The 26,293-nt window shown below is 53.4% G+C and overlaps 9 protein-coding genes across 9 annotated transcripts; 3 read left to right on the top strand and 6 right to left on the bottom strand.

Annotated features, from left to right (window-relative positions):
• Window positions 1–345: 345 nt before the first annotated feature.
• NCS57_00153500 (uncharacterized protein) lies at window positions 346–1,314 on the top strand (the record flags this gene model as incomplete). The annotated part of the gene is made up of 2 exons (XM_053051597.1): window positions 346–864; window positions 910–1,314. Exons 1-2 carry the CDS (start codon window positions 697–699, stop codon window positions 1,312–1,314), a joined length of 573 nt encoding a protein of 190 aa, XP_052920112.1. The 5' UTR covers window positions 346–696.
• A 739-nt stretch (window positions 1,315–2,053) lies between these two features.
• NCS57_00153400 (Zn(2)-C6 fungal-type domain-containing protein) lies at window positions 2,054–3,877 on the bottom strand (the record flags this gene model as incomplete). The annotated part of the gene is made up of 1 exon (XM_053051596.1): window positions 2,054–3,877. One exon carries the CDS (start codon window positions 3,875–3,877, stop codon window positions 2,054–2,056), a length of 1,824 nt encoding a protein of 607 aa, XP_052920111.1.
• A 775-nt stretch (window positions 3,878–4,652) lies between these two features.
• Window positions 4,653–5,359, bottom strand: NCS57_00153300 (Copper transport protein; the record flags this gene model as incomplete). The annotated part of the gene is made up of 2 exons (XM_053051595.1): window positions 4,653–5,147; window positions 5,198–5,359. 2 exons carry the CDS (start codon window positions 5,357–5,359, stop codon window positions 4,653–4,655), a joined length of 657 nt encoding a protein of 218 aa, XP_052920110.1.
• A 1,738-nt stretch (window positions 5,360–7,097) lies between these two features.
• NCS57_00153200 (uncharacterized protein) lies at window positions 7,098–7,568 on the bottom strand (the record flags this gene model as incomplete). Its single annotated transcript, XM_053051594.1, has 2 exons — window positions 7,098–7,419; window positions 7,483–7,568. 2 exons carry the CDS (start codon window positions 7,566–7,568, stop codon window positions 7,098–7,100), a joined length of 408 nt encoding a protein of 135 aa, XP_052920109.1.
• An 862-nt stretch (window positions 7,569–8,430) lies between these two features.
• Window positions 8,431–9,339, bottom strand: NCS57_00153100 (NAD(P)-bd-dom domain-containing protein; the record flags this gene model as incomplete). Its single annotated transcript, XM_053051593.1, has 3 exons — window positions 9,063–9,339; window positions 8,985–9,013; window positions 8,431–8,928 (listed from the first exon to the last, which is right to left on the bottom strand). The coding sequence occupies exons 1-3, from the start codon at window positions 9,322–9,324 to the stop codon at window positions 8,431–8,433; spliced, it is 789 nt and encodes a 262-aa protein (XP_052920108.1). The 5' UTR covers window positions 9,325–9,339.
• A 2,353-nt stretch (window positions 9,340–11,692) lies between these two features.
• On the bottom strand, window positions 11,693–12,725 carry NCS57_00153000 (Hemerythrin domain-containing protein; the record flags this gene model as incomplete). The annotated part of the gene is made up of 3 exons (XM_053051592.1): window positions 11,693–12,183; window positions 12,244–12,514; window positions 12,558–12,725. 3 exons carry the CDS (start codon window positions 12,723–12,725, stop codon window positions 11,693–11,695), a joined length of 930 nt encoding a protein of 309 aa, XP_052920107.1.
• A 622-nt stretch (window positions 12,726–13,347) lies between these two features.
• NCS57_00152900 (uncharacterized protein) lies at window positions 13,348–14,813 on the bottom strand (the record flags this gene model as incomplete). Its single annotated transcript, XM_053051591.1, has 3 exons — window positions 13,348–14,504; window positions 14,556–14,717; window positions 14,786–14,813. 3 exons carry the CDS (start codon window positions 14,811–14,813, stop codon window positions 13,348–13,350), a joined length of 1,347 nt encoding a protein of 448 aa, XP_052920106.1.
• Window positions 14,814–15,891: 1,078 nt separating this feature from the next.
• Window positions 15,892–18,504, top strand: NCS57_00152800 (Beta-glucosidase; the record flags this gene model as incomplete). The annotated part of the gene is made up of 3 exons (XM_053051590.1): window positions 15,892–15,945; window positions 16,002–17,094; window positions 17,147–18,504. 3 exons carry the CDS (start codon window positions 15,892–15,894, stop codon window positions 18,502–18,504), a joined length of 2,505 nt encoding a protein of 834 aa, XP_052920105.1.
• Window positions 18,505–19,190: 686 nt separating this feature from the next.
• Window positions 19,191–21,094, top strand: NCS57_00152700 (uncharacterized protein; the record flags this gene model as incomplete). The annotated part of the gene is made up of 4 exons (XM_053051589.1): window positions 19,191–19,261; window positions 19,331–19,629; window positions 19,682–20,889; window positions 20,942–21,094. 4 exons carry the CDS (start codon window positions 19,191–19,193, stop codon window positions 21,092–21,094), a joined length of 1,731 nt encoding a protein of 576 aa, XP_052920104.1.
• Between the last annotated feature and the right edge of the window lie 5,199 nt (window positions 21,095–26,293).

Here is a 26,293-nt window from a genome sequence, read left to right as displayed (position 1 = left end):
GCGAAACGCCTGCGCGGCTATTGACTTACACCCCTGTCCCTGGTGGTTAAGCGCCAGCTCTGGAGGACAACCCGATCGAGTGGCTCTCATTGGTCGATGGACCTTGAAGCAGCAGCCGCTGAAGGGGAGAGGAAATCTTGGTTCTCTTTGTGTCATCTCGCGACGGGGTGGTTCTGTTGAAGCGCGATGGGTTGGTTTCACGGGCTGCTGGGCCGGGCGGCTGCTGTAATTGGAAACAAGAGCCAAGAAAAACCTTGAATGTTGATGTCTCTTTCTTGTTGTTGATGGTGTATAAAGACACGGGGTTTCGGGCGTTTTCAAGATTCCTTTTCTCTCTTTCTTCATCAAGCAAACTTACACAACAAAGACAACAATCTTCCTTTTTTCCTTTTTGTCTATTTCCTTATTTTCCTTTGTACTCTTTTTGGGTTTCTGGGTTTTCCTCTCTCTCTAAAGTCCATCACGAAATCTTCACGCAACGACCATTCTCTCAAACGATCAACGATCTTCGTCTTTATTACACCCTTTCCTTTAAAAAAAAAAACCGACCTCTCGCCTCTTCTCAAGGCGGGACCTTTGAAAGACACAATAGCTTCTCCATCCATCCCCTTCTACTCCAAGAACCTCCCCCTGCGCACCGCCGGATCGTCGCGCCCTCGTCTCTCCCTCTACACGCCCGCTACACGAAAGTCCAAGATGCAGCCCATGCCCGCCCTCGGCGCCCTCGGGCACACATGGACTGCCATGCGAGCCATGGAGTTCATCTCGCTCATCACCATCATCGGTCTCACCTCCAACTTCATCTCTGAGATGGTTGCTGCCGACTATGCTGCCCCGTCGGCCCTGATTGGCACACTGGTTGTTGTAAGTTGAACATGTTCTTGAATAGGGGCTAGACTGACTCTCCAGGCCTGCATCTCTACCCTCTACATCGCCATCTCTTACATCCTGTACTGGGACGGCATGCTCCCCCTCCTCCTCGCCACAGGCGCCGACCTGTGCCTCCTCATCGCCTGCATCGTCGTGGCCTGCACAGTCGGCAAGCCCGTCAGCTACCTCTCCTGCCCCAAGTTCCCTTCAGACGGCAACACGGCCAACTTTGTCAACTCGCTCTTCCACAACGTCTACCACTCCCAGAGCAACACCTTCCGCTGGGTAGACGCCGACAAGGCCTCGTGCTATCAAATCAAGTCCATCTGGGGCCTCAGCATCGCCCTGTGCGTGCTGTTTGCCTTTTCCGCCATCACCTCTGGATGCCTGTGGAAGCGAACCAAGGGCGCCTCCCGCCCCGCTCCCAAGGACATTGAGGGCTGAAGGTGCGGCCGTGGGGAGATGGGGGAGGTCAAGGTCCAGGCTCGCCCGCTCGGAGGAGCGGCAGTGAGCCGGGCCCGGAGCCTGGGGACGATGGCCATGGCGCAGCCCGAGAAGCGTTTCGATAGCGACTCGTCCGACGCCGAGAGCGCTCGCCAGCCGTGGTTCCCCCCGCCCCCCACGGCACCCGTCCGCGTGAAGAGGGTGCAGCTGAAGGAGACGCCGAAGCCGGTGGAGGATCTGCCGCCTCTGCCTCCGATGCTGCAGGTGCCTTCGTCGCCGAGCTTTGTCGACGACGGACCCCGGAGCCCTCTTCTCGAAAGGGTCAAGTCTGCTCGCAAGACCCTCATGGAACGAGTGGAAGGATGGTGGGATTTGGGTCTGCTGGAAAAGAGGCAGACTCTGTTTGGTGGAAAAAGGGTCTAGATGATGAATTGGGTCAGCTCTGGGTTATAATAGATTGGATATGCTTGTGCTTTTTGACTGGGATCGGGAAACAAATGGTAATGTCTACTGGTTAGATCGGTTTCAACATTATAAAATGAATAAAAAATGGGATGAATTGTTCGGACTTGAGCCCTTCTCACATCTTGAATCATGATAAATAGAAACACTCACTATGCTAAACAGCTTGAATTCCTTCCTTGCAACTTGATCCCTCTCGTCGACATTCCAGGAAATGACCATCATTATAAACCAAACCTCGTGCCTCTGTTGCTAGGCGAGGCAAATATCCAGGGTATCAAATCAGCAAAACTCCATGTCCCAAAATCCGAAGGCATTTGGCCACGTCCCAACTCTCGTCAATCTGATCTCGTTGAGCCCAAACCTTTTCCATGACCTCGAGCGCCTCCCTGGCCGTGCCAAACACATTCAGGGGCCCCATGCGCTCTATCATTGCACGGTACTTGTCCTCGTCCTCAGGCGGTGAGAGACAACCCGCAATGCAGAATGGCCAGACTAGGGTTCTCAGGCAGGTGTTTGTGGGGAGGTCCATCAGGAGAGAAGTCATGCGGGAGACGGAGCATCGGATCTCTGGGCAAGAGGGTTGCCAGCCAGAGATGACGACGTGGAGGTATGTATGCGCGGCTTGCAGCCAGATGATGTTGTTGGTGGCGAGGCCAGGGGCCTCCTTGGCCTTGGAGTCGGGCATCTGGGATAGAGGCACAGGCTCGGCCACCACCCTGTTTAGGATAGGATCGATAGTGGGACTGCAAGATGCGAACTGAGCCTCGAGGACACTGAGACCACCCTTGATGGCATCCTCCATGACTTTACCACGCTGGACAAGCTCAGTCATTGACAGAGAGTTTGCTTTCCTCTGCTCCTTCTTCCAAGCATCCAGGGCGGCAATGTCGCCGATCATCTGGACGACCCAGTTCTGAAGACCAATGTACTCCTCCATAAAGAGCGAACCAGAGATACGCATCTCTTCCGGTGAAGTGTGAGCTCTGCAGCCGGGAATGACCTGGGCCTGGTACTTTTGTAGACGTGGTGCCTGCTCAAGTGTGATGCTGGACATGACGTCGATGTAGAGGATGTTGGCTGTGAAGAAACGAAGGGCAGCTTGGCTGGTACTGAAGGGTCTGCGTATTCCCATCTCAGGCGGTGGCCAACGATAGCTGTATAGGGCCTCGATGGTCTCACCCCATTGCTCGGGCTGAGGCAGGATCTGCTGGAACATTGTGAGAGCGGCGTCGAGGTGCATCCTCCAATGGTCCTTGTTGCTGGTGGACACTTCAAAGATGAGCATCTGCAGGATGGCCTGGAGGACCAGGAGCTTGTCACGGACACCGGCGGCAGATGATGTGTGGTTGACGGCGCTCATCTCACGCTGCAGTTCCCGAAGGCCCATCTCGAGCTGGGACTGCAACTGGTGAACCATTCGGTTGGTACACTCCTCGTGCTGCTTTTCGCCGTTGGTCAGGACGATGCTGAAGAAGTAGGATGTGAGCGAGATGGCTGTGTGCCAAACAGACTTGTTGCTCTGCAGAACGTCGAGGACCCAGCCTCGACCACCGGCAAGAATTGGTGGACGATAGAAGGGGAAGAGATGGGGAAAGACATAGTCGAGGTAGATCATGATAAAGTGAACTTCAGTGCTTGCTCCGGTAGCGTTGGAGTGGTCCTCTGTGCGAACCGAGAAGTGACTGTGCCAGGGCATATCAGGAGGCGACGCGCCACTGGTGTTGCTGGAAGCCGGAGTCGAGCCCACATCGTGGCCAGAAGGAGGATCCGTATCAGAAGCAGCAGACATGGCGACATCGTGCTCGCCGTTCTGGAGGGTGACGTTGCGCGTGCCGGCCTCAAGCATCTCCATGTACTTGCGGTCGCGGCGCTGGCTGGCCTGCTTCTTGACCTGGGCCTTGATCTTCTCGGCCATGGCCTTTTGCTTGGGCCCGCCGTCCATCCAGTCGGGCTTCTCGTCCTCATAGTGGCAGGTGATCTCGAGGGCGCCGCAGCCGTCGCAGACGGGCCTCTTCTCGTCGCACTTTTTGCGGCGCAGGCGACAGGTCCAGCAGCCGGCGTTGGAGCGCACCTTGGCGGACATGAGATGGCGGAACATGGTTGCAGCCCGCGAGAGCTCGAGGCGTTAGTTGAGTAATTAATTCTTCTTGCTTGTGAGATGATTGAGACGTTGTCGGTAGTTGGACGGGATGATTGAGTGGTCGCAGGGGTGGTTCTTCATTGTCCCCATGTTTGAGGATCGACGGCCAAGGACTTGAGGCAACTCATTTGTCAGCTCAACCGGACGAGGGTGAGGAAATAAGCCGCACACTAGGGCTAATTGGGAGTGTAATTGTAAGCAGCTACGGCATAGATAACGGACCAAGCATAGTGGAAAAGATATTGCCAAACTTATCAAGGGAGTGATTCTGTTTGCTTTAAATGTTTGGTATTATTCCATGTATTAAACAGGCGTGTTAGTTGCGATGTTGGTCGTTCTGTTGGCCGTGACGGTTGCGTACACTGTTGCTCTTTTTCTTTCACCCTGTGCAACACCAGCACTCTATTAGCCCCTGACACCAGCCGATGGCGTCCAATCAGCGACCTTTTTCTGACTCGCCGTGCGATAAACTCAATGGAAGCATCCTTACTCTTTGATTCAAATTCTCATTCTTACAAGGACATACAACATCACTCAAGCCAGTCATATTTGAAATCGCCGAAATAGAAGGGTATCATGATTAAGTTTAACTGTATCTAGAACACAACAGACGGCCGAGACCACGACAGCCAGATTGTGCAAAGGCGGCGGAAGAAGTTGTGACGAGATGATGGAGTTGTAGAGTCGAGCACCAAGTAAATAACTCGATGCATCCGTTTCATTCCTTCTCCCTTTAACCACAGCAGACGGTAGCCTCGCGGGAGGCACTCGTGTTCTGACCTCCGCTCAGAGTCTCCCACTGAAAGATAAAGGCACCCAGGTACGCGCCGATAAAGATACAGATGATGAAGTACCCGTTGTAGTACATGGCGAGTAGCATAACAAAGTAAGCGACGGCAAACTGCATCATGTGAAGCAGCGCACGGATAGCCTGCTGCCAGACATTGGGGCGGAACGGAGGCAGAGGAGTAGCACAGGCGACTGGAGAAGCGACCTTGGGGCTGTCGGAACCGGTGGCAGCAGCGGCGGCGGGAGCGGATCCTTCAAACTTGGCGGCGTGCTGGCGGAGGAGGAAGCGGTCCCATTCCTTGACGGAGCGGCGGAGGAGCTCGAGGGTCATGACGAGGAGGATGACGCCGATGCAGGAGCCGGCGAACATGCCTTTCGAGGTGATGTGCCAGGTCTCGGCGATGAAGCAGGAGTCAACCGTGTTCCAGTTCCAGAGCATCTGTGATTGTTAGCAGATGACATGTATAAGAAGAGTGAGTGTCCACGCACAGAAATCTTGCAGCCGTTGCCCATGCCGTGGTCCATATCCATGGCAGCAGAGGTGGAAGCTGGCATCTCCATAGACATGGTGGCGTGGTCCATGGACATGGTGGCAGTGGCAGTCGCGGACATGCCAGTCATGTGCATGTCGTGATCCATTGAGGACGACATGGTGAAGGTGTTTGATTCTTGGTGATGCTGGTGTTGGTGTTGGTGGTGGGTTGACAGTTGGTGGTGATGCTGTCAAGTGGCGACGAGAGAGAGAGGGCAGGCCAACAATAAATAGGTAATCACGGCGTCACCAAGGAATTTTGGGAACTTTTGAATTATCTCGTGCAGCAGGAGAAAAAAAAACGGGAGGACGGAAAGGGTTATTTCTACTTTTTCGTATGCAGCCGTTAACCTTTTTTTTCTCCTCTGCGCCCATGGTCCTGTCACAGACTCACAGCCGACGAACCGCACATGCGGAATAAAGTAGTAAATGGGCGCAAATCAGCGAATGTGGGCGTGGGATTGTCGTGCCAGTTTCAAAAGACGGACCCAGCTTTGCGTAGATTTGAGCAAGTTTCTACGGGCTGGAGACCGTGGGCTGGTCTGATATCGAGAACATCCTTGCAAAAATGGCTTGTCGTTGAACCCTTGGCTTCACCCTCAAGCCACCTACGGCTGGGGCGTCTGTTAAGTAACACGTCCGTCTTTTTACTCTCGTGTTGCTATCGGCTCTCGGCCGACTCAATATTGCTCAAACTCCGCTACTGCCCGTTAGTTACCCATGCACCCGCCGTCCGCTGTTTGTCGATCGATCGTGCCGAGACCCAACCCAATGCCTCCATGCAACGGGGGCGTGGGGGAGCACATGGTCATGGTGTCTCGGCCGCTAGCATCGAGTTGCACAGCACTTATGCGGGTGGTGGTGATCATGTTACAGTCGAGAACCCCATGTCAAAGTGGCCGCACTCTGTGTGCTGTAGCTAGCTACGTACTCCATAGGCAGTCTAGATGCCATGGCTCATCACGTGTGCTACCGAGGAATGGGTACCTACAGATTGCAGGAGAAAGAAACGTTATTTGGTGCCTGGTACCATCTGTCAAACCGCTGCTCCACTTGGCACGTCGTTTATCCTGACGTCCTTGCTTGCTGGTAGGCAGCCGATAGAAATTCCTCCAAAATTGTGTACCAAAGAAAATAGTGTGTTGTGTGTATGCGCACTGTTATAGCCCTAGAGATAGTCTGGGCGCGTTGTGCCAGCTGAGCATGCTCTGTCGTATGTTTTCCCAGATCCGCGGAGAAGTGATTCCAGCACTCGCTGCTACCCCATGCTGTAGTGCAAGAAGAGCATTCTTTGACAAATATCTAGTCTCATGACAGCTCCTAGAGAGCTGATTTGAAATCGTGATGTCATTCTTCCACTCGAGTTTATTCGCGTGCCTGGAAAACGCGTCGTCGTGGCAGCGACGCTATCGACGAGAGCCTCACTTGACCCCAAAATCCCGTGACCGCACACTCCCATAGCAACGGTCGCACAGTGCCTCAGAAGCTTCAAAAATTACCTGAAAACATTTTTGAGCCTTCATTCTACGTATCAACATTTATTAAATCAAATAAAATCACGTTTATGCAGAGAAACAATCAAGTGTCGTGGCAGTGTGTTTGATTCTGGCCTAGGCCACTGTGATGACTACCTCGAGTGTGTTGATTGCTTCCAAGAAAAATCGTTCCGACCTCCCCGACAGATTAAACCACATGAATCTCCATATCCCGAAAGACACTTTGCTCAGCTGTCAACCTGTAGGTACCCGAAATCCTTGTTCCAATGATCGTCCCCTTGGTGGACCCGTGATGATGCTGCCAAACTCGTTAGAACCCTTTGTAGTCATGTTTCACGGGAGGCAGCATACCTTGAAGGATCTAGTTGGCGTCCTTAGGAGCGACAGTGGCAACCTTGTTGCCGGCCTCGACAGTGGTCGTGTTCGTCGCCTTGTTGGTAGCCTCGTTGGTAGCAACCTGGTCACTGTCGCCGGCAGGGAGAACAGGAAGCGCTTCATCCTGTTCAACAATGACATCGTGAGTGATGTCAATTCGAGGGATGGTGGGGATCCCAGACGAGGTCCCAGGTCGAGACATGCCGGGAAGACCAGCATTGACGTGCTCGTAGAGAGGGGGGTTCCCAACTGGCATAGGGATCACCCGGCCGCGGGGAGGAGAGCAATCAGGGCGAAACCCAGGACGGCTTTGATTCTTGTTAGCCACATGATTGTAAAGCAAGGCCAAGCGTCGTGGAAATCAAACATACCGGGTGGGGGGAGCCATGCGAATGAGCTCGGTACCAACGTAGTTGGCCTCAGAGGGCCGCTGTTCCTTGGAGAGACCACAACCCATTTTCAAAGAAAGAATGTAGGTGAAGAAATGTTTGAAATGATTGTAGGTGCGTTGTCGCTCGCGTGCGAGGGTGTGGGAAAGAATGTGGTGGTGATAGGGAACGGGAGGGGAAGCGATGTTGTGAAAAGGGTAGGGTTTTTTTCTGGCCGCGACGCCTGAGAGGAATGGCTATTTGTACTTCTCTGGGATGCAAACAGAGGATTTACTGATTGCAAAAATCAAAGCGCAGCCAGCCAGGTAGGGGAAATTAAAAAAAAAAGGGATGCAGATGCAGGTGATAGCGGTAGTAGTCCACAAACAGACTGCGCACTTGGAGACTCGAGCTGAACGATGCTTGACTTTTGTTCGATGCTTGAGGAGGTTTGATGTGATGCACACGAGTGGGAGAAGATGTTGGAAGGGAAAAGAGGATGAGGGTTGCCTGCTCGGTTGCCAGTGATATCTTGGGCGATATGCCAGTGGCATTCGGCACCACCCCTCTGGTCTACAGGCCGTGCTGGGTGCATATGGCTCTAATTTTACACTGGGATGTCGTAAATCGTTTGAAATAAAACTCATATGCATGATATCTTGCTTGTCAAGCAGTCTATATTTCGTGATAGTTTGATATTCCGTGCATTGGTGACACTGGGGGTGCAAGGCTGGTCATATGCGTGGAGGGCCAAACTCCAGAGCTAGCGGGCTTATTTCAGTGCAGCCGTAGGTGCCCAGGCTTATCTGGGTACTATTTGATCTGTCATAATTCCTCTGCGCCCTCTGACCCTTGGGGTATGGTTCACTATCGGACTACAGTACCACATTTCCCTCCCTCGGTCTCCTATTTCAAATACTTGCTGGTATGGCCCCCTTCGTCTTGGTCTTGTTAAGTACTGGCGATGTTCTCACCCTCAGCACAGTCTGTTCCGTCGCGAGCACACCTCTGCACGGCCGTCTCTACGTCCTCCTCACCGTCCAAGACATCCAACCATCGACCCTTGACCTTCTCCTCCAAGATCACGGCCACTACCCTCGCAGTCGTCGCACGAGTCGTCATCCCCCGAGCCTTCTTGGTCTGTCCCATGAGCACGCCGCCCTCCTCCTTGTCCGTCAGACCTCCAGGGCGCACCGAAACGGCGGTGATCTCGGGTCTGTTCCTTGCTTCCACCACGAGAGCCTCGTCGGAGGCGACCTTGGCCTCGTAGTAGCGGGCCAGGAATGTCTCGTTGACCTTGTTCCAGCCTGCCCAGTCCTCAGGAGTCCACCAAGGAGCTTGGGCGCGACGGGCGCCAAGGTACGAGATCTGGATGAAGTGGCTGATGGTAGAGACTGCCACCGAGGCCTTGACAAAGGCAATAGCAGCGTCACGGTCGATTCGGAGGACCTGGGAACTTGTCAGCTAACCAGGACTCTAGAAAGACCAAGGTAAGTTGAGCCTACTCTATCCTGACTACCCTTGTCGCCAGCTCCTGTTGACCATTTAGCAGATTATCCTGAGTAACAAGTATAGAAACCTACCCGCAGTCCAAACCACCGAGTCCGGCTTCACCTCCTCAAGGATCTTGGCAGCCTTCTCCTGGCTGTCAACCTGCTCCAGGTCATGAACGACGACATGGTGCTTCCCCGGCAGACCCTCGAAAGCCTTCTTCAAGTCCTCGACTTGCTCCTCAGCGCGGATGAGACTCGTCACAGTCCAAGACTTCTTTAGAAAAATGTCTGTGACAAGCCTTCCAATCTTTCCATTACCCCCGAGAACAAGGACGTGACGGTTGGGAGACATCGTGGCGTTGGTTGTTACTTCGTTCGATATCAAACTTTGAAAATGGGGACGGGGAATCAACAAGATATATATAAGTGAGTCAACCTCGGACCTCGGACTTCTTAACTATCCATGACGCGGACTAGGGCTGGGGAAATCTCCACTCTTGGTCTCAGTTCACCCTTGAACGGCCACGGCCATCATAAGATTACTTGCTAACGAAACATGAGAAGACAGGAGTTTAGATCTCTATTACTCTCCGAATACGAAAACTCGCCCCACTGCCACTATTGTACCGTCCATTGGCTCTCTGCCCACCACCTAGGAGCCCCATACGACGTGTCTATATATTGCGGGACCCCGGAATGACGCCTTCGCTGCCCCGAGTGGCGCCTACTGGCATTGTGGTCCCGTTGCTGTTGTCCACTTTCACCATGATGCCCACTTGAGCGACGGCGACTGGAGCGCTTCTTCTTCTTCTTCCTCTTGCGCTCGGGCATGGGCTCGGGCATGCTGAAGCAGCAGCCCATGTTGGTAGTCTTTCTGGCTCCCTCTCCCAGTTGGATAGTTCGAAAAAGTTGTGTTCAGGTGCTTGGTGGTCCGGTAATGGTACAAGACAGGTTGGAATGGGGGCCTTTTATAATGGAGAGGATATGGACCGGACAGCAAATCATTCTTCCATACGTTGGTGCCGACACATTAGCTCAACAGCTGAACTTCCAAGAATTAATCTTCCTTGGGCCTTGTCACGATCTGGGAAGCAGTGGTTTTCAAACGTGATTGTGCGAAGAATTCATTGTGTCCCTTTATCATACGTAAGCCACCCCCTATTCTGTGGCTGTAATCTTGGTCCTCCCCCAATATCCACCATGTTAATATCCCTCCGTATTATCTGAATCAGAGACCTCTTCAGGTGTGATTCTGTACAAATTGCGCAAGTCATCCACCTCGTGTTCCTCTTTCTGGCCACCTGATGGAGTTCCATGTCCTAATCACCTCAGGGGGTATACGGCGGAGGTACAGAAGGAGAGAGGGCATCCCTCTCGTCTCGTCCGGGGCATATACACGGAGGCTCTGGTCTTCGTCTCGGTTGTTGTATCATTCTCGGTCCGTTAGCTCGGTTCAGTGAACCATGTCTCTGTGACAAGACTTGGCCATTCCGACTGCTTCGGTCTACTTCAGCGATGGGCGCGAGAATCTGCATCGACGGGATTTCAACGATAGCGTATCGAGCATCACGTCCCTTGAAAATTGTCAGCTTCATATTCGTGGATCGAGTGTAGCAAGGTCGATCGTGGAACTCACTGCTCTGAGAGCTTGTTGCTCAGGTGTCCGGCTAGAACTTGAACGTTAGTAAATGCTAGGACGAATAAAACTATTGTTCAGACACCCTAATAGACATCTAGTCCATTGGGCTGAGTGTGGGCAACGATGGTGAAGCAAGAACTTACGTTGGTTGGTGCCGCCATCTGTTCCCAAGGTGTCTTCCATCCGCAATGGAAAAAGGAGAAGAATGACTTTGTCGACGGTGATTTTCTTCATGTCGATGGTTAGTACCAAGGGGGACAGAATGATCATCGCAGCAACAGGGCGAGCAAGGGGACGAAGAACCGCTCGAACAGCAACAGCTCGAACAAGCCGAGCAAGCATTCGAATCCTTGTCATGGCGCCCTAGTGGATGAGACAGCATGCAGCCCATGGTAAAAGACTCGATAGATGCTGCTTCCTGGTCGAGATCTCTTGCAAGTGCGTAGCCGTGATATTTTCTGGGGTTTGACGATATGCAAGTCGGATTGGGGTGTGTTGTAGAGAAAAGAAGATCAAACGACCGCTGCCAGTGCCCGCCACGAACGAGTTTTTAACATCCGGAACTGGTCAGTCACTGAGACGCCCTCAGAGGCTTCCATTAGGGTTCTGCAATTTTCGAGCCGTGTGAATTGTATAGGCGGAATTGTGCCCTATCTTTGTTCCTTTCAAACGGTTTTGCATTTTAGGTGTACCATGTGAACATCTAGACAAACGGTTACGTCTTTTACTCCTTTTACTAATAAACTGTGCTCTGGTTAATGAGATTTATCCCTTTCAGTAACGGCCGGAAATTTCTGGTAATGGCCAGGGGTCTTTCAATTCCTTTGTATATGTTCACTGTTGTGAAGAGTGAGGTACAGTCAGTGTTGGTAATGAGCACGCTTCCCTTGTCAGTCAAAGAGAATGCCAGTCACAGGAGCAAAGAGCATAATTTTGGGGGGGCACAATGATGTCATTGAAACATAGGTAGATGTTGCTTGTCTTGATGTAGATAGCAATTGAAGGCTATCAGGTATAATTCCCAGTGACCAACTACCCCATCAACGCCGTGAATAAAATACATGCTAGACGCTACTCAAACTCAAGCACTATCCTTCTCAGCCTCGGCAGGCAACCCCCTCAAAGCATAAAGTTCCTGAGGCTTGCCTTGCGAGTCACAGCTCGCAAACTTCCACCAGGTACCATACCACGAACCGGCAATGTTGGTCAGACCCCATGTCACAGGCGCAGGCATCGGGGGCCAGTTCGCCCACATGCCCTCCTCGGCGGTGCGGTCGAGGTTGAGCAGGAAGAAGGGCACAACGTCGAGCATGCCGGCCTTGGTCACGGTCTTCTTGCCCCACGTCTTGAAGGTCAGGCTGGCGGCCTGGCCCTCGGGGGTGTCGTCGTTGGGGGCCTTGGGATGGTTGGATAGGGCGGCGATTGTGGAGATTTCGCTGTGGAAGTGGTGCTCAAAGTTGACCTTGAAGGCATCCATGAGACGGATCACTTCGGCGGAGTCGAGGTCGACGGGGTGGGAGGAAAGGTCGGTGAGATAGGTGTTGAACTCGGCGAGGGGAGCGAGGAACGACTCTGGAAGGGTATGTGTTAGTCGTAGTCGCAAAGTGTCAATGGCGGATCAAGGGTCTATACCATGCTCCTCGTGCGTCTCAGTCCACACAGCTTCATCCCCAAGCAGGTCCTTCACCTTGGGGAACAAATTCTCCTCCTCATCGTCATGATGGGACTTCACAAAACGGAACCAAGTCTGAGAGTATCCGATAAAGTCGGCCTTGTCGGCATCCTTGACATGAGGGGCCTGGAGGTAGATGGAGTTGAAGCCTCGGATGATGGCATTGTGGAGAAGAGCCATGTGAGTGGCGCCCGTCGTAAAGAGATCCGTCTGCAGTTCGTAAAAGGTCAGCTACATGAGCAATGGGGATGGGCAGTGTGTATCAGCTGCTTACCTTCTTGGTCTCGTACTGCGGCGTCACAACGAGCTTCATGGGCCCATCAGCCCATTGCTTGGTCGGCGCGGTAGACATCCTGGTGTACGGCGAATTACTGAGGAATATGGCTATGCCTGCAAAGAGCACTTGAGCAGCGAGGAAGAGGAGGATACGCTGACCAGGCATGGCTAGATATAGAAGGGGAAAAAGAAAGAAGGGAGGGAAAAGCACGAGGGGCACGCAAACAGATTGGCGAGGAAATGGTTCGTCCAAAGTCACAAGGATCAGCTTCTGGTCTGGTTCTGTGGCTGATCTGGTCTCACTCTTCGGGTGGTTCGATAGCTCGTCATGCTATGCTAATAAGATATGGTGCAAGCTCCAGGAGCTGGTGTGGGTGTGTGGGACAGGGAGAAGAGCTGATTAAAGGGGAGCTGGTGATTGGCCATGGCCGAGACATTCTGGGGCAGGGAGGGACCCCGAGCCGGGCCAACTTGAAGCCCGGGGCCGACGAGTCTCGGACTTCGGACGTGGGGCCGGCCGGGGTAGTTCATGAGAGCACGGGTCTATATTCAGAAAAACAGCAGAGTAGTTTCAAGAATATAAACATTGAAGATTAAGATATTTGAACGAAACAAAAAGAAATGCTCCGGATTCTAAGCACCTCCCCACCAGTCTTACACCTGTCTAGGTATTCCCAATCCTGTCTCAGGCTTTTCCCCCCAGAGCAACGCCATCCAACACCGATGATAATGTACACGGAATATCCATTCTATATGCAGCCAGATATTTTTCCAGATTCACCAACAGCTCAGGCAAATGCACCCACTATAGCCATCAATATGGCACCGGCGCACACCGAGAGATAGGCGTGAAGTCGCTTCTTGCCCTTGAGAATCTTGTAGCTCTTTTCTGACAAAAAGTCTTCTGCCAGCAGCTGGACCAGGCCAGCATACAGCAAGAGTCCTGATGAGATCGCATTCATGAATCCGACCACGAGAAGACCTCCCGCGCTCTTGGGGTCATACATGCGATGCACGATGAGCCCGATAGCCTGTCCAATGGGCGTCGTGGTGCCGTATGCTAGCACCATCAGCCATGGCCGGATGGATTTTCGAGGGAACTGAATTGCCGCGATACGGCTGCCAAGGGCAAGACCCTCAAACGTCTGGTGGAAGCTGATAGCAACCAAAAAGACGACAAAGGCCGGCCCAGTAGCCACGGAGATGGCCATGCCGATAAAGACACTGTGAAACAAAATTCCAGCCTCAAGTAAAAGACATTGCAACATCTTTCGCTGCTGTTCCTCGGGAGACTGCGGTCCAGGCGACATTGGCGTCATCGGAGTCATGGGGGTCAGAGGTTCGACGTCCGCATTACTCGGCTTGAGTGAGGCATATCGCCCATTCCGCTGCCTCGTGTTGCTTGATGAGCCTGCAAGTTCATCCATCTCCAGCTCCAGATCCGAGTCACCATCGTTGAAGTCGTCTGTGAGCTTTCTCGACTCCTCACCAACGGGAGTCGAGTCTGGTAAGGGCGATACGCCAGCAACCAGCCCCTGAGTCTCCATATCCTCAAGATGAATATCCGGAGGTCTAGGGCCCGTCCTCCTCTCGGATAATCCAGCCGTATCGACCATGGGCAGCTCGCTCTCGGGTTCATCGTCCGAGTCAAAGTAGTTATGATTATGGGAATGGGAGTGACCAGCTCCTCGGGCAGTGAGATACGACTCGACACCGACGACGATGATGGCGGAAACCATGGCCACAAGGCCCGGTAGTGGTGTATACCCTTTACTAAAGAAGTAGGGGAGGCATGGATCGGTCATGGATTCGAACGCGGTCGGGAGGAGGTGGACAAAGGCGGTTGCGAGCAGAACACCAGTTCCAATGTGCTGACAGTAAAAGATGACGGATTTTTGTCGACGGCCGCGCATTGTTCGTCGCGATAGTAGAGGGAATCCGCATGCTTCCTAATGTCAGCAAGTTGTCATGGTCGTCGATCATAAACTCGACCTACCCAGCGTACTGAGGGCCAGGATAAGGATCAGTGCAAACACATGCGCCGACGTATCATAGGAACCCTTGGTCCTCGAACCGCACTCGGGCTTCTCGCCATCCTCTTTGCGTCGCCTGAGCTCGGCGAGGATCATGTCCGTGGGGATTGAAGCCCATGACTCTCCTAAGACAGGCGGACGCCAGTCAGTAAAGGGGGAACCAGAACCAATTCTAGGGGAATCATAACCGTACCTCGGGGCGCCTCCGAATGGGCGCTCATTTTTCGACCTAGACTGCCAGGGTTTCCCTCTATGTGTTCAATGTTTTGGGCGATCTCATGGCGGAGAGGACACGATTACATGGAGCCGATACGTATCCGTCCGTGGTGTGCAAGTTTTGTTGCGTCACTGCTCAGGCGCGCATGTTTGAAGTTTGTTTGAGAGCTCCACGGGGCGCATAATCCTCGGCAGATGCCGGAACGGGCACGTTTGCAAGGGGCTGCGCCAGAGAACCTTGACGGGCTAACAATAACGGTTCAACAGGCTGGGCGTTGGGTAGCCCTGCTATCTAAATATCATGAAGTTTTGTCCAATTCCGAGCTCCTCATGGCAACAGGCTTGCGCAGGTGATGACGCTATTCCTCTAGTACTCAAGCACTGCAGCTGTCATGGCGATCCATCAGGGGTCCCTGAAGGCCTCCACCAAGATGGTTCCATAAAGCTTCGAGCACGTGAACCTTGAATCAAGGAACAGGCATCCCCTCAATTTTCCCAGTTTAGCTCTCTGGGTCTTCCACACTTGCCGGCTAAACCAACCGACGCGTCGGCCCCGGAAACGAATGTGACTCCGTGTGGGAGGATCATGACAAGAGCGGTCGGGCTTGGGGAGGGGTTGCTTGTCGGCTAAACACCTGTCAACGGGCAAGCCGCGTGTGAACCCCGGAAAAGCTTCGGACCGGTATCACTAGCTCGGGTTACTCTTGCCTCAGCCAAGGAAGAACGTCGGCTGAACAAAATATCCGCGCTCTAATTGCCCAACACCACGGCCCCATGCATCGTAGGCACCCCAGCCCGGGTCGGCAGGCTTCCCCAGTGGTACATGATCCATTGCGGTGCTACACACCAAAAGCCATGTATCATGCTTCCTTCCACGATCCGCAGAAATGCGGGTACTGCGTGGCCACATGAGGTCAACTTCGGGTGAATTGCGGACGAGTTGATCGTGTCGACTGAGCTATGGCTGGGGAAGCTGCGCTTGGTGTTGAGAGGATGGGCACTTAAAGAGCCCTCTTTCCCCCGAGATGGCAGACTCTTGGTTCTTTGTTATTCAAGCTTCAGGATCTCATTGAATAGTTCAATATGGCCTCCGTTGATATCCCGGCGATCCTCGCTACCCTCACTCTTGAGGAGAAGGTCTGTTACCCTTTCTTTACTATGTGACCTGAGTTAGGAACTAATGTTTTCTGCAGGTCTCCCTTCTTGCTGGCAAGAACCTCTGGGAGACTGTTCCTGTCCCATCCAAGGGCGTCCCCAATGTCAAGGTTTCAGATGGACCCAACGGCGCTCGAGGAGCTTCCTTCGCCGGAGGCACCACCGCTGCCTGCTTCCCTGCCGCCTGTCTCATGGCCTCTACCTTCGATGTGAAGTTGGCAAAGAGAATCGGCTCTGCCCTGGCCGAGGAGACCCAGTCTAAGGGTGCTCGATGTCTCCTTGCTCCTACCATGTGTCTGCACCGTCACCCTCTTGGTGGCCGCAACTTCGAGTCCTTCTCCGAGGACCCTCTCCTTACTGGCAAGATGGCTGCCCGAGTTGTCGAGGGACTTCAAGATAAGGGTGTCTCTGCCACTATCAAGCATTTCGCCGTCAACGAGCAGGAGACTGACCGATTGACCGTGGACGAGACTGTTAGCGAGCGAGCTCTGCGCGAGCTCTACCTTAAGCCTTTCGAGATCGCGGTCAAGGAGGCTAACCCATGGGCTGTTATGACCGCTTATAACAAGGTCAATGGTCACCACGCCGACTGTCACCCTTTCACATTGAAGAAGGTGCTCCGAGGTGATTGGGGATGGAACGGTCTCGTCATGAGCGACTGGGGTGGTACCAACTCGACCCCCGACTCTCTTGAGGCTGGTCTGGATCTTGAGATGCCTGGTCCTACCCGATGGAGGAAGCCCGAGGACGTCATTGCCGCCATCAAGGAGGGCAAGACATCCGAGAAGACTATTGACGAGCGGGCCACAAACGTTCTCAGATTCCTCGAGCGCCTCGGATGCTTCAAGGACCCCACCATCCCTGACGAGAAGGCCATCAACAAGCCCGAGCACCAGGCCCTGATCCGGGAGGCAGGCTCCAAGGGTATCGTTCTCCTCAAGAACGAGGACCAGATCCTGCCCCTGTCTAAGGAGAAGGTCAAGGGCAAGAAGATTGCCTTGCTTGGACACGCCAAGATTGGTCTGGCCCACGGAGGTGGCAGCGCTTCTGTTAGCGCTCACTACAAGGTTACACCTTGGGATGCTCTGCATGAGGCTCTCGGTGACAGCGTCGAGTTCTCATACGCCAAGGGTAAGTTACTTGAGAGTTCGAGGATTGAAGTTTGAAGTACTAATGTTCACAGGCGCTCACACATTCCGCACTCTCCCTGCCATTGCCGAAAATGTCGTCGGTCTTGATGGCAAGCCCGGCTTCACTTTCAAGTACTACGAGCCCGGTAGCTCTGAGGCTATCGAGACCCGACATGGCCACGCCGACTCAGAGGTTTCAGCCCTTGGTAGCTTCGGATTCCTCAACAAGGATATCTCGCTTGAAGGCGTCTTCACTCCCCAGGAGACGGCTCAGTACTACTTTACTTGTTCTGGTCTCGGGCCAAGCAAGCTTATTATCGATGATAAGGTTGTGTATGAGCAGACCGAGAACTGCACTGATGCCATGGGCTTCCTCTTTGGCGGTGTCGCTGCCCCTGAGTTCAAGGTTGCCCTCGAAGGCGGCCGTCAATACAAGCTGCTTCTGCGCACCTCACCCCCAGCTGCCAACGACCGCGAGGATCTCGGTATTCTGGAGGGACTTTGCGGTCTCCGAGTTGGATCCATGTCCGAGACGGAGCACGACCGTGACCTTCTCTCGGAAGCCGTCGAGGTGGCCAAGAATGCTGATTATGCCGTCATCTTCACTGGTCACGAGCCCTTCTGGGAGACTGAGGGTCAGGACCAGGTTAGCTTTAACCTGCCTAAGGACGGTAGCCAGGATCGCCTCATTTCTGCCGTCGCTGCTGCCAACCCCAAGACTGTCGTTGTCAACTCGACTGGTGTTGCGATTGCCATGCCCTGGCTGAACGAGATTCAAGGTTTCCTTCAGACCTGGTATCCCGGCCAGGAGTGCGGTAACTCGATTGCGGATGTCTTGACTGGTGCTCAAACCCCTGAGGGTCACCTCACCTGCACATTCCCCAAGAAGATCGAGGACTGCCCGGCGTACGGCAACTTCCCTGGAGAGTACGACAACGGCAAGCTCAAGGTCACATATAAGGAGGGTGTCTTTGTAGGCTACCGCCATTTTGACCGTCTGCCTGCCGACAAGGTCAACTTCCCCTTCGGCTTCGGTCTCTCGTACACCACGTTCGACTTCTCTGGCCTAGAGGTCAAGGAGTCCGGTGATGGTTACACTGCCAGCCTGAAGGTATCCAATACTGGTGACGTTGTTGGAGCCATCGCCGTCCAGGTCTACGTCGGCGCCGCCCAGACCGCCGAGGAGAACCCCGTGAAGCAGCTTGTTGCCTTTGAGAAGGTGACTGTCAAGCCTGGCGAGACAGCGTCGGTGGAGGTACCCGTACGCACACGAGACTTTGGCTTCTTTGACGAGGCGAAGCAGAAGTGGGTTGTCAAGGGTGGAGATTACAAGTTTTTGATTGGAAAGTCGGCGCGTGATATTGTGTTGGAGTCGACGGTGGCTGTCAAGGAGCAGTCGTTTGACCTTTAGAGCTGTGTTGTTTGAGCATGTTGAGCGTCATGACAATGAATAAATGAATCTAGACTACTACTGCGTCTTGAACGTGAATGTGTTTTGTGATGATTCCTTCTTGTTAGGATAAAAAGCAGTAAGAACAGTATAGAGTATGGTTCCATCAACACATGCAAGAGGGTAAAGTTATGCAATACCAGGATTGAATTGATTGTTCGTCACATTCCTTGTTTCCATTACAATGACATTGTTCCAACTTCGATACCCAATGCCCTTCCTGATACCTAAAAAAGTGACATGCAACTCTTCAAGGAAAGCACATGGAAGCCTGCTTTTCTCAATGCCACACGTTAAACAACGTCAGAGTGAGATGATGGAAGCTAAAGGAAGCTTAAAGACATAAGACGATGTTTCCATTCTTACCCTGCACAACCGATCAAGGTTGCGATTTCAGCCTCGTAGAGACAGCTGCGGGGCACGAGCCAGCTCCAGCCAATGGCCAGCTCCCTGCGGGGTCAAGCATCGAATGAGCTAGAAGTCAGCTCTGGCCCTCTTCTTTCCCCACCAACCCGGCCCAACTTAGATCGCCTAGGGCGACGACCACATCTCCTCATAACTTGGACCCTCAAATACTGCAGACTCTACTTGGCTGCTCCCTCATCTGAACTCGTGATCCTCAGATTCTGAAGACAAAGACCCAAGAAATGGCTTCCGCGGACGAGCTCAAGGCTCTGGGCAACAAGGCAATCGCCGAGAAGAACTTTGACGAGGCTGTGTAGGTTACCGACCAACAAGGTCCCTCCGAGACATCCATGGGAAAAAAGAGCTGACCATGATTTGATAGCGCCAAGTTCACCGAGGCTATTGCCATTCAGCCCGAAAACCACATCCTCTACAGCAACCGATCTGCCGCCTACGCTTCCAAGAAGGACTGGGACAATGCGCTGAAGGACGCCGAGAAGACCACCGAGATCAAGCCCGACTGGGCCAAGGGTTGGGGCCGCAAGGGTGCTGCTCTGCACGGACAGGGCGATCTGCTGGCTGCCAACGATGCCTACGAGGAGGGTCTGAAGCATGATGCCAACAATGCTCAGCTCAAGAATGGTCTGGCCTCGGTCAAGAAGGCTATGGAGGCCGAAGTCGGTACGTGGTAATCCTTGTTCGAACCCCAGATTCGAGAACTGACAGGTTGCAGGTGGCCCCCAGGACCCCAGCGGAGGACTCGGTCAGATGTTTAACGATCCCAACATGATCCAGAAGCTGGCCTCAAACCCCAAGACCAGCGGCTTCCTTGCCGACCCCGCCTTCATGGCGAAGCTGCAGTCGATCAAGAACAACCCCGAGAACGCATCCGAGATCTTCAGCGACCCCCGATTGTTGACCGTTATGGGCGTGTTGATGGGCGTTGATCTGCAGATGAGCGAGCGCGAGGTCGACCCCAACCAGCAGGACTCACCTATGCCTGATGCGCCACCCGCCCCTAAGCAGCCCGAGCCCAAGAAGGCCCCCGAGCCTGAGCCCGAGCCCGAGCTGGATGAGGAGGCTCTGGAGAAGAAGAAGGCCAAGGAGGAGGCCGACAAGGAGAAGGCCCTCGGAACTGAGAACTATAAGAAGCGCAACTTTGACGAGGCCATTGCGCACTACAGCAAGGCTTGGGAGCTCTACAAGGACATCACCTACCTCAACAACCTTGGAGCTGCTTACTTTGAGAAGGGAGACTACGATAAGTGTATCGAGGCCTGCACCAAGGCCATCGAGGAGGGCCGTGAGATTTACGCCGACTTCAAGCTCATCGCCAAGAGTTATGCTCGTATCGGTACGGCCTACGACCGCAAGGGTGATCTGGAGCTTGCCGTGGAGAACTACAACCGATCACTGACGGAGCACCGAACTCCCGATGTCCTGAACAAGCTCCGAGCTGCCGAGCGGGCCAAGGTCGAGGCCGACCGCGTGGCCTACATCGACCCCGCCAAGGCCGAGGAGGCTCGTGAGGAGGGTAACAAGAAGTTCAAGGAGATGGACTTCCCTGGTGCCGTTGCTGCCTACACCGAGATGGTGAAGCGAGCTCCCGAGGACCCCCGTGGCTACAGCAACCGAGCTGCGGCTTTCATCAAGCTCTTTGAGTTCCCCAGCGCCCTCGAGGACTGCAATGCTGCTATCAAGAAGGATCCCAAGTTTATCCGGGCTTACATCCGCAAGGCCCAGGCCTACTTTGGCATGCGCAAGTACTCGGAGTGTGTGGATGCCTGCGGTGAGGCCCAGCAGGTCGACCAGGAGCACCACGCTGGTGCCAATGCTCGAGAGATTGAGCAGCAGCAGCAGAAGGCGTTCTCAGCCATGTACTCTGCCCGCGACAACGAGACTGAGGAGCAGACCCGTGAGCGTCTGATGAAGGATCCCGATGTAAGACTTACCCCTGACGAGAGATGAGTGAAATGAGTACTGACGTATCTAGATCATGGGCATCATGCAAGACCCCGTGATGCAGTCGATTCTGCAACAGGCTCAGTCTGATCCTGCGGCACTCCAGGAGCACATGAGAAACCCTGGCGTGCGGTCCAAGATTCAGAAGCTGATTGCAGCGGGTGTCATTCGCGTTGGACGGTAAATGAAGGAAGGGATCAGGGGTGATGATGATGATGATTGGTGACACTGGGGAAGCTTGCTTTTTCCGCGGGAGAGAGCAAGTCTTCCCCAGAGTCTTGACCACGAGGGAAGCGGACCAGGAAGCATGCGTGATTACGGAGTTTGTCGAAACTTGCAAACAGACATGACATGACAGGATGGATGGATGGATAAGCTTGGCGTGTGCATAACATAATACGGAGTTGGCATTCGGAATGGTTGCTAATGAATGAGAAATGAGACTCGTTTAAGCCAACTTTGAATACGTAGTTTGCTGGTATTGCCATGTGAGGTGAGGTGAGATGACAGGTGAGAAATGACATGTTCATTCTCGAGGGAACAGAATGGGTGGTTGGGTTTGGAGTCGAGGGCCTGGAACGAACCATTCCCTCTCCATCGGCCGGCCACATGGCTTTCTACGAACAGGCGTTCTCCGCCCGACGGGAAGTGAGATGAGAAGCCCTACGGGAATGACGAGCGTGTGCTGTAGACTGCGTCTAAACCTCTACTAGTGGTTAGTGTCTCCAGTTGTCGCGTGGTTATGATCTGAGAGTGACAGAAGAAATTCCGAGCGCAGAGCAAGACGCCGAGCGCAGACGACGGGCCGGCCGAAGCCTCTCCCGAGCGCTGCGCCGGCCGCCGTTAACGACCGAGTCAACGACCAATGCCGCCAGTGCTGATGGGCCGGCCAACAACAAAATGACCTTTTCAAAAAAAAAACAAGAAACAAAAAGTTAATCAAACCTGGGGGAGGGAACGACACGTGGAGGGCACGAGGGTGATGCAGGGGGTTTGGTCGGCAGGAGGAGTAAAAACGTGGGTGACACGTTTGATCACGATGAGCATCAAAGAAGAGGGGGGTGAAGAAAAAAAACAACGAAAATCGCACTAGCAAAGTATATTGTATGAGAGAAAAAAGAGGGCAGATGATAGATATCGCCAGATGCGAGACGAGAAGCATGACGAGAACTGAGATGGACCCACGACGGTGACAAAAAGAAAAACTGGGTGTGTATTGCATACTCTAAAAAGAAAGCATGAGCAAGTGAAGAAAACGGCGCTCGGAAATGGTGCGACGTTGAAGATTCGTTAGCCTGCATGAGAGAGAGAAAAAAAAAAAAAAAAAAACCGTCTTGCATGATGAGAGGCGCGGAACGGAAACGAAAGCATCAAAAAAAGAAACGGTAAGAGACAAGCCAAGACTTTTCGGCTCGGCAACACTCCAAGAAATTTGTCTTGAATATGGATAAAAAGAGGCTAAACGAGTCAGAGGATAAAAGTTTGTCAGGGGGTATCAGAAACGACCGACAAGTTTTAGTCTGATTACACTCTAGTTTCATCATTTTTTTTTTTTTCACCGTAGAAACCGAGATATGATTGATGTTGGTGATGATGCTTCACCATGATGACTCTAGAGACCCTCACTTCCCAATCAAGTCTTGATTGCTTTTCAAAAAACATCCACAATCTTCCTCCACCTTCCGAAACAAGCCACCCGTCAACCCTCAAACCCCATAATGATTTCTTTTTCATGTCATTTTTTCCCTACTTCATCTCGATGATGTTGTTCGCCCACGAGGTGGATGCTGTCGTCGGTCCGGCGACTAGGCAGACGACCCGCGGCCGAGTGGTGGCGGTGGGCTAGTCCTTTTTCCTCTCTGCTTCTTTTCTTCTTTCAAGGCACCTCTCGACTGATTTGGATGCAAGACTCTTTGACAATGAATGGATTGGCTGAGAATAACTTGTGCATGACAAACAGATGCTGTATTCGTATCCATTGAGTGGACAAGTCGGTTGTGCCTGGTCCTTGCATCTTCTCTCCAGCTGACTGCAAGAGGCGAGATCCTATGCCGACGACTCCTCAAAAGTCAAAGACTCGCTGCGAATAAGAAGCAAAAGAAAGTCATTGTGACATATTAACTCTCTTTTGCTTGACTTTCTTGAGTTTCGCCATGGTCAATGCATCTCTCACTGGTAGGTTGTCAGAGACCCGGCCCGAGGGCAAGGGTACCCGACGAGGCATGGGGCTCAAAAGTGTGCATTGATTATCACCGGGGCCTATTGATTTGTGCTGTTTTGAGCAGGCGAATGTAACCGTGATTGTGAGATTTGATGCAGATAGAGACGGCCGGTAGCCCAATTCATGGGGAAAGACGGCGATTTCGACTCGTCACAAACAAAAAAGAAAGCGTGGTATCATGACTGCAGCACCGACTATCGGCAAAAGGAAACAATAGCTGCGTGGTGTTGCCATTGACATGACTCTGCTCGTATCTGATTTGACATTGGGCCCTCGGGTGCGTCCGAGAGGATTTCCCTCCTGTTGCAGTCAGCGAGTAATAACATTAAGCCACCAATTCACTTTCTCATCTCTCTTCTCTTGCCTTTGCCGTTGTCGTCATCTTGGAGGCCCGTTTGTCCATGAGGCTCTCCTCTCACCCCCGGTGGCTGCAGAGTCGTTGACCTAGACGGCAGGGGTCTTCTTTCTCGGAACAGGGCTACCAACCCCGGACGCCGCCGCCGACGCCACCCCATGCTCTCCGTCGCCTGCCGGTAGGTCCAGTCCTGTCCTTCTTCAAGGTCTGAAAGTGGAATTCGGAGTACAGGCGACTGGATATGCCGCAATCTAAGTCTTGGCAACCTCTGCTCGCCGATATGTAGCCAAAGACGGAGGTGGGACACCGAGTCAGGGGGACCATCTCGCTCGCCCCTGGCCATCTATGCCAGATGATGTCCCTTTGCACGCACAGCTATCTCAGGCACCGATGCCCTGGATCGTGATTGATGAAAAGTGAGAGGTCAAAGTTCCTCTTTGCCCCCGCGAACTCTGCGCGTTGCGTCTCATCCGGTGCTGGCAATCCCACAACCATTACCACTACCCGAACAGACTGCCGGGTGAGTGATAGACCGTCTGTGTGTCTCTGGGGGTTACATGGCGAAAGATGCAAAATGCCAGCCGCTTAATATCAGGACGCGCCCAACGGTTCCGTAACGGTGTTGGAGCCGTGGGGTAGAACGGAACGGAACCCTTGACTTTCTTGACTCGGATTCCCAGCACGCCAAGCAAATATACGCGGCTATTGGAACTTGTCCCTGGGCTGTTTTAAAAGCCTGAAGAGTTTTTAGTCCACTGCGGGAATGTCAACGTTGGTCGTTAGCTTGATCAACTGCCCCTTGTCCAAGGACAATGGGGTCTGACAGCCAACTGAGAGGGCAGCGATCTGGGAATGTATTCCGCACACGGACGACAGGATATTCGTATTTCATCTCATAGCCGACATTGCGATGCCGTCAACATGTAAATCTCAAATCTCAGCGTTCAAGGATTGAGCCGGCCTCTGCATCACCGGAGACGAGTCGGCATCTTTGTTGGTTTGGGGGGAGGTCTGCAGTAGAGACGGCAGACGCAGTAGGCAGAGATGCAAGACGCACTCGGATGCAGGTACGTCATGCCAGGTGGTATTCGAGCAGACGGCGAGGCTTGAATCTGATGCAGTTGCCATGTGCCTCACAAGCCATGGCATGGATATCGCGCGGCACTAATATGCACTCTTCCCGCGAGAAGCGTCCAAGTTGGAGGAATTGGCGAGATCTATGGTTAGCCGCCGACACCAACATGTTCGTTCCCGTCCCTTTTTGCCGCCAACGGGGCAGATGATGTTACGCTTCGCTTGATGTCCGGCTATCTGAAAGGATCTAAAAGGTGCTCATGACAGGAACAGGGAAGGGCAGGTCTTGACATGGACGAATCGGGCAGGCTGAGTATGGATGACTGCTTTTCTGGCAATGGAGACGATCAAGTTTCCACCATGGGAGCAGTCAGAAGGTATCCATCCTGCAGGCATAGCCAGGGACAGTCTGGATAACCTCAAATATGGAGTGTATCGAGTGCAGCGCAGTGCAGCAAACAGACAGACAGATGCATGCGTCACATGCATGAGTACGACGGCCAGGGCGGCGGCGGTGGCCTGTGGCCTGTTTCAACGGCCCTGGAGGGCGTCTGGTTGGGCAATGGAGCTTTCCATGAGACGACTAAAAAGCAAAGCTGCCGCGGCTTCTTACCATTTGGAGACGGAGATGCAACAAGCCCCTGGGCCGAGGAGGAGCAGAGGAAAAAGCACAAAAAAAATGGAAGCATGGTCTTGTTGAGGAATAGGCGGCTGAGCAAGGCAGGGCATTGTCGACAAAACAGCCCAGAGGCCCTCCGACTTTGGCCGACAGCGACAGCGGTCCTTGACTTGTCATACCCATGCGTTCGTTCTTACCGCCAGTTGGGGATTGAGGCCAGTGCGCAGATGAGCACATGTACGCCGGAGAATTGTAAAGTAAGAGACAGACGCTTGGAGTAGAGAGAGGCCGGTGCAGATCTGCCGTGTCACCAATCGTGGGAACGGAGCGGACAGACCAGGCGGAGGACCAAGTCCTCGATTGACATCTGCGTGTGTGACGGCAAGAGGCGAATCAATACTTTAGCCTTGTCTAGTGAGCGCTCTGAGTGCGCTATACAGTTGCCGTGTCCATACCGATCAATTGAAAGGCCTCGGAACTCTCCAAGACGGCGGCGGCGGCGTTGGCCGGATGCGTGGGAGCATGGTTCGGGGGTCGACGGAGAGCCTGGGGTGGCCTGGGTCCCTCCGGCCGGGCACGGGGACGGGGTCGGTCGGCAGCCGAACAGTTTGGGTTTGGGTTGGCTTGGGTTGGCTCTCGTCTTTCTGGAAGCATGAGGGACGGTGCATGTCTCTCTCGTTCTCGGTCTCTTGCAGATTTGATTCCTTTTTTTCTTTGACGGGGAGTCGTCTCAGCAGGGTCTAGGTTGGATGAGACGTTTATGTTTTCTTTTGGCGGGCAGCCTGAGTGAAGAAGTACGTACCTGCCTGCTGAATCTTCAGGCAGGTACGGAGCACTCGGTACCTTCCATAGGTAACCTTTGGCTGTCGTTCCAACTTTCCGCCTGTGCTGGAATTCGGAGGGTGAGCTCGACCGTTAATTGATCCAATCTTCGTCTAATAGACTTTCATTGCACGTTACATCTACACAATCCGCCCTCCCGTCTCCTCTCCCCAGACGACAGAGGCCAGCGTCGCGTGAGGCTTCTCTCAGTTGGCAATGGCGTGGACCTCATTCGCAAGGCTAACTCAGACCTGAGTGGAGGCGGCGCCTGGGCTCTGTCGTTCCTGGTTCC

Source organism: Fusarium keratoplasticum, chromosome 1, assembly GCF_025433545.1.
Source record: "Fusarium keratoplasticum isolate Fu6.1 chromosome 1, whole genome shotgun sequence".
Classification (NCBI taxonomy): domain Eukaryota; kingdom Fungi; phylum Ascomycota; class Sordariomycetes; order Hypocreales; family Nectriaceae; genus Fusarium; species Fusarium keratoplasticum.
The sequence above is the reverse complement of the archived record's forward strand: the minus strand, read 5'-3'. Positions and strand labels throughout refer to the sequence as shown.